Genomic DNA, 6,594 nt, shown 5'->3' with positions numbered 1-6,594 from the left:
GCACAGTATTGGGGAGGGGAAGATCCACCAGGGTGACTATTCTTGCCCACTGTCAAATAGCCTTGCAGAGTTGGATGAACACTCCGCACCAGTTTGGTTGGGGAAATCTGAGACTGACTGTACCCCAGCACCTCAGGAGAGGAGGACAGAGAATGGGGATGGCAGACTCCACAGCAGAGTGGCCTTCAGCACTGTGGAGAGTGAGTGATGCAGATATGTCAGTCAGGTAGCTGCAGGGCATATCCACAGCAGCCTGCAACTACAGCACTACCACGATATGCTCACACTCTAAATTTAAAGTGACTTTCAACCATTGTCACCTAAAATGGAAGGAGAGTGGCCCATTGGAATTATGCACACATTGGAGAGCATGGTCTATGCTTTGAAGAGGCTGCTTCGTCAAAGGATATGTAGGTGTTTAGCTGCCAAGTGTTTGCAGTATCATTTTGGCATAACTGTAATGCTGTCTGTAACCAAATAACATTCTCAAGGCTCACGTCAGCCATGAAGGAAGGAGGCAGGCAATTGGAGGGCTGCCTGTTGAACTAAACATTAGGAAAAGATAATTGGTGGGAGAAGGTGGGCAAGTTTTTTTTAAATGTATGAAAGCTTATTAGAGGTTCTTCAATGCAGTAGATAGATAGAGGTATTTAACAAAATCAATGCATAGAGGGAGTGCTCCTTCAGAGCTGTGAATGCTAATATTTTGGAGATAGATCACTGATTACCATCTCATGGCTCCATGCTATCTCCTTTGGCTTTTATTCTCTACATAATAGGTTCTTTGAACTTGTCCCCTTTTGTCCTCAGTAAATGGCCCTGTAATCCTCATTCTTTAAATGTCCCATCCGTGTTCATTTGTGTATATATGCAGAGCTCCTTGACCAGCAGTCACTGCCATCCACATAATGCTCTCCCCACCATCTTGCTGGAAGTTTGGCTCTTGACTGTAAACCACAGAATGGCTCCATAGGTGACACTGGTGCTCCATTGGGAGTAGGTCATTCTCGCCCTGCAGTGAGAGCAGAACCTGTAGTTCGTGGGTCTTTGTATAACTGCAACATTCCAGGGAGCATACAACCAACTAAACAAAAAAAACAGCAATGCATTTGTGGATTGAACTTTTCCCCTTGTGTATCTATTGAGCAAAAAAGTTGCTTGGGCCATTGTACCTTCAAGCTGCATATTACTGATTGGCCAGTGGCTTAATTTCCTTTATTAATATCTACATCACAGTCCAGTCTGTAGTGGTGGCTCCAGGCAGTCGCCACTCCGTCTCTACGATACCAATGGTACACTCAATAAGGCAGCTGATGGCGTCCTCTGTTGCCACCATATTGACATTGCCAACGTCTTTAATTCTCCTTTTGATTCAAATTGTGAAGTGGCTGTCTGGTCAAATGTTCTGGAGATGAAAATATATGGTGCCATCTATTAACTGTCCAGGAGTTCTTTGGTTTAGCCTTCTGGACAAAAGAGTCCATGTGGTCAAAATAGCCACCATATTGAGTGTGTCAAATCTTGTTTGCAATTTTTTTAAACAATCGATATAAAAGACAAATTGGACAACTAAGTTCCACCAACCAAAGGTAATGACAGTAAAATAAGGCATCTTTTCTCCCCCTGCACTTTTTCAGAGTATTAAATACGTCTTTCCAAAAGTTAAACAAGTATTTTCAATGTTATTGTTTGATACACGGTTCCTTTGAGGGTCTGTCCAGCCAAAAAAAATGGATGAGAGTTTTTATTTGCCTTTGGTTCTGTGCCTGTGCTGTGGTCTAGCTCATCTTCCACCGTATGCATCTTCCATGGCGTCGTTCTGGCACAAAGCCTTGGAAGCAGACACACCGGTACGAGCCCAGGGTATTCACGCACCTTGCGTTCTTGCAGAGGGATCCCTTGTGATGCCGTTCACGACATTCGTTGATATCTGTGGGCCAGACAGCAATGAACAATCTGCACAATGCCATTTATAAATATTTGAGGGAGGGCGAGTGTTGGGATGGGAGGTGAAAATACTTAAAGTTAATGATTCCAAGTTGAGGGAGTTTTAGCTACAAGAGTCATACAAAGATACAGTATGGAAACTGTGCCCTTTGGCTCACTGAGCCTGCACTCACCATTAAACCACCCAACTACAGACATCCTACATTGATCCCATTTTTTTTATTCTCCCTGCATTCTGATCAACTCTCCCTAGATTATACCACTCACTTATGCACTAGAGGCAATTTACAGCTGCTGATTAACCTACCAACCAGCATGTCTTTGGGATGTGGGAGGGAACCCACACGGTCACAGGTGAACTCCACACAGCATCCCAGGTTAGGATTGAACCCAGGTCTCTGGCACTGTGAGGCACCAGCTCCACTTGCTGTGCCACTGTGCCGCCCAATGTTAGACTGGAGTAGTTCTCCAAGCAAAGAAGATTGAGAGGGAATTTGACTGTTCAAGATCGTTATGGGTTTTGGGAGCATAGATAGAGGTAAACTGCTCACATTAGTGAATGGTTCAAGGTTCACGAGATATTGATCTAAAATCATGAGGAAATGATAAGAGGAGGGTGTGAGAAGCACTTCCTTTACAGAAAATGTGATGATCTGGAACTTGACTCTTAAGAGTTGTGAAAACAAAGACAATGAGGTCTTAATGAAAGGAACTGGATGGGACTTGTGGGAAAATAATGTGTAAGATATTGGAAAAGTGCAGGGGAGTAGAAGTGACTGGGTTGCTCTACATAGAGCAGGCACTAATTTGATGGCCACCTCCAATTCTATAACAATTCGTTGATTCTATCTCCAGTCCAGAATTATATAGCAGATAGCTATGATCCACTGGCTCCATAATGTGTGGGACTCATGGAGCAGGGAGCTCCCTTTTAACCCATCACTACAGACTCATACTAACTTTTGGTGTGGTTTTAGGGCACCAATACATTTTAGCACTCTTGGGTAGCAGGGAAACCAATAGTGACACAACTTTGGGATAATGGGGAAAATCCTTCCTGTTCAGCTTACGGCCACTGATCCAATTGGGGTGAGAATGGTTTTTCACTCTTGAGATCCAGTCCAAATCCTCTTCTGTAGGTTTTAAGCATGGTGGCTGTGGGCTTTGTCGCACACTATGGCCTCCTCTGGAGTGGACGTTTGTCAGTAGAAAGAGCCTGACTCTATATTTAATTTTTTTTGGACTTTAAGTTTAAAAGGGGCCTTGGAGATGATGTTTTTTATTTAGTTTTACAATAACAAAGTATCAACAAAACATTTAAACTATTATCCTCCTTGTCAGGATGCACTCCAGCCCACAGTGGAAGGCCTCCAGTGAACCTCAGTGTACAAGCTGTGTTAGCCCTGCCCTGGAAGTGTTTGGTATCAAACCCATGCACTGCTTCATCCAGGAATACTTCAGGGGCCTGTGTAGAGAGTGCCTCACTCTGTATCTAACCTGTGCTATTGCTGCTCTGGAGACCATGGAGAAGAAACTTAAATAACAAAACACCAGCTCCCATGAAAGTTCAACACTGTAGAGGCTTTACTCTGTATCTAGACTGTGCTGTCGTGCTCTGGGAATGTTTGCTGGGACAGTGTAGAACTGTTACTGTGTTTAATCTGTACGATCTCTACCCAGGACGCTGGGAGCATTTGATGGGTTGGTGCAGAGGTAGTATCCAATGCTTGCTGTTCTGCCTCTCAAGGTGTTTAGGGGGAAGGTGTTCTCTTCATTCATGATAGAAATACTTTATCAGGCATTTTAATGATCTCACCTTATAATTCCTCTGTCTGCTCAACTGATTGCTATGTCGTGTTCTGTGTAAACTGAGGTAAATGGGGACCCTTCCCCTCATAAACTATTATAAGTTGCCCAGTCTTATACATACCTCGACACTTTCCGCTGCTGTCCAACTGGAAGCCTTTATAGCAGTCACACCTCCGTCCTCGCACACAACGCCCATGCCTGCAGGAACACTCATCGGAGTCGTCGTAGGAACTGTTATCTGCACAGTGAAACAAATCGTTAAAACTCTTCACGGTGCTGACCATGCCTGAGCCCCAGTCCACCTTGCCGATAATTTTGGTAAAGTTTACTTCAGTACTAAGCTGGCCAAGGTACCTGGGCTTAGTACCGTTTGGAGTAGGGAAGATTTCTTCTCAGTATTGTGTTTATTAATGGTTCAAGATTTCTTACAGTGTGTAGACAAGGTAGCTACTTTTGCAAGCAATTACAAGAGGTAGCAGGTCAAAATCTATTCTCATTATCTTTATCTCTCCCTTCCCCCTCTTTTCCATCCCATTCTCCTTTTGCTCTCTTCCTTATTTTTCCCTTCACACACCCTTTCTGTTTTTGCATTTCCCTTCCCAGACCTCTCTGGCTTATTTCTTTCCTCCAGAATTTTTTTTTAAAACCTTGCACATTATCTTGGAGGACAGTTGGATTTGGAGCTTGCTGTTCTCAGTTGGACAAGTTAGTCGGTAATGTTCAGTGTGGAGTTTAGACGCAGTTAAAATGTAATAAAGATTCTACTACTTTCTTCAGTTTCTGTTTTCTTTCTCTGTGTCCCTCTATCTCTGTCATCTTGTTTCCTTATCTCTGGTTTTCTCTCTATTGCTGCCTTTCTGTCTCTCTATCTCACTTTCCTTTTCACTCTCACAGAACTCAACGGGTTGGAATGGGAAGGAGTGGGATGTTTTCAGTCAGATATTGCTGTGTCCCCAGACCATCCTGGCTCTCCAATTCTTTTGGTTCTCTGCGCTTCCAATTCTGTCCTCTTGTGAGGTCCCAGTGTCGACCCTTGCACCATTGATAACCATGCCTTCAACTGCCACACCCCTAGGTCAGTGGTTCTGAACCCTATGCCACACGTGCCCAGTTAGTGCACTGCTGAGCACAGAGTCAACAGACTTTGTCCATGAAAAAATGAGAGGTATTACAAAATATTGCATCACTGTTAGATAAAAATATTTTATAAATAGATAAACAGGGATTAAGTTGTATGGATGCAGACTACAGTTTTGATCACCTTGTTATAGGAAAGACGTGGTTAAGCTGTAAATAGTGCAGAGATTTACGAGGATGTTGCCAGGACTCGAGGGCCTGAGTTATAGGGAGAAGTTGGCCAGGCTAGGTCTTTATTCCTTGGAACATAGGACAATGAGGGGTGACTTTATGGAAGTGTTTATTATGAGAGGCATAGATAAGGTGGACGGTGACAGTCTTTTCCCCAGGGTAGGGGAGTCCAGAACTAGGGGACATAGGTTTAGGATGAGAGGGGAAAGATTTAAAAGGGACCTGAGGGGCAACTTTTTCACACAGAGAGCGGTGAGTATATGGAATGAGCTGCTGGAAGAAGCAGTTGAGGCAGGTTCAATAGTATCATTTAAGAAGCACTTGGATAGATAAATGGATGGGCGGGGATATGGGCTGAACACAGGAAATTGGGACTAGCTGGGTGGGCACCGTGGTCAGCATGGACTGGTTGGGCCGAAGGGCCTGTATCTGTGCTGTATTGCTGTATAACTCGTTGAGACAAATGTGGGCACTTGTGGTAAAAATGTTGAAAATCCCTGACCTCTGTAAACATCTCCACCTCCCTCTCTCTCCTTTTAAGACTCTCATCCTTAAAACTGCCCTCTCTGACCAATCTTTTCATTATCGACTGGAGTATCCCCTTACACACCCTGGAGTTGAATACTGCTATTTGCTCCAGTAAATCCTTGGGGTGTTTAACTATCTTAGAGGTTTTACGTCAATGCAAGTTGTTCCTTGATGAGACTGTGGAGAGAAGAAGCCTTGCTTGCTTACCGTCACTGCTCTGTGATGTATTTATCTGCTCTCTCCTGCTCCGATCTGCCCGTCGTCCTGGACGCAGTGGAACCCACCGAGTGGCATTGCACAAGTGGGGGAAGTTGGCTGTAAAAGACGAGGACCTTGTTTTAGTGGACCGAGTGCCATGGCCCGTTGGTTTGTGAACACCTTTGGGGTTGGCCAACCCAGAGAGGGCAGTCAGTCAGCAGGAAGGTGGATCCAGCTCCTGAACTCGTTGCCAGTAGCCCTTCATTTGCTAGTGCCTGGTTCTTGGTTCATCCACCTCAGAGTGAATGACGCTGGGTTCCTCAAGTCCCAGTGTCCTGAGAGAGTGGGATCTGAACCTGGGACCTTCTCAATCAAAAGGGGAAAAGTACAGCCACTGGGGCAACTTTAGTGCTGGCACACAATTCAATGATTGGGACCATCACCAGAAAACTCCATAAAGATAAATCTCACAGCAGGAAGCCAGGTTAATTTTCTTATTCCCTATACATTACAGGGACACCACTGTTGTTGGATGAATCACAGGTGGCAATGAGTCAGCTTACTGGAGCGAGATAGGACACCTGGTTGAGTGATGCTGCAACAACAATGTCAGTAAAACTAAAGAGCTGATTGTTGACTTCAGGAAGGGGAAGGAGGGCGAACATGTGCCAGTCTACACTGGGGGATCGCCGGTGGAGAGAGTCAGCAGCCTCAAATTCCTGGGTGTTAACATATTGGATGACCTGGCCTGGGCCCAGCACATAGATGCAACCTCAAGGAAAGCGCGCCAACATCTTCACTTTC

General features: G+C 44.8%; 1 protein-coding gene across 7 annotated transcripts in view; it reads right to left on the bottom strand.

Moving 5' to 3' along the window:
- Window positions 1-1,775: 1,775 nt before the first annotated feature.
- The window catches only part of ltbp3 (latent transforming growth factor beta binding protein 3), a 118,969-nt gene continuing 114,150 nt past the window's right edge, over window positions 1,776-6,594 (bottom strand). For all 7 annotated transcript variants that reach the window (XM_052044926.1, XM_052044931.1, XM_052044928.1 and 4 more), the window contains 3 exons: window positions 5,800-5,907; window positions 3,878-3,994; window positions 1,776-1,930 (listed from right to left, as the gene is read on the bottom strand). In XM_052044926.1, the coding sequence (XP_051900886.1) occupies window positions 1,779-1,930; window positions 3,878-3,994; window positions 5,800-5,907 (377 nt within the window). In that variant the 3' untranslated portion in view covers window positions 1,776-1,778. The remainder of the gene's footprint in view (window positions 1,931-3,877; window positions 3,995-5,799; window positions 5,908-6,594) is intronic.

Source organism: Pristis pectinata, chromosome 38, assembly GCF_009764475.1.
Source record: "Pristis pectinata isolate sPriPec2 chromosome 38, sPriPec2.1.pri, whole genome shotgun sequence".
NCBI lineage: Eukaryota > Metazoa > Chordata > Chondrichthyes > Rhinopristiformes > Pristidae > Pristis > Pristis pectinata.
Note: the sequence above shows the minus strand (reverse complement) of the source record. Positions and strands in the feature narration are given on the sequence as shown.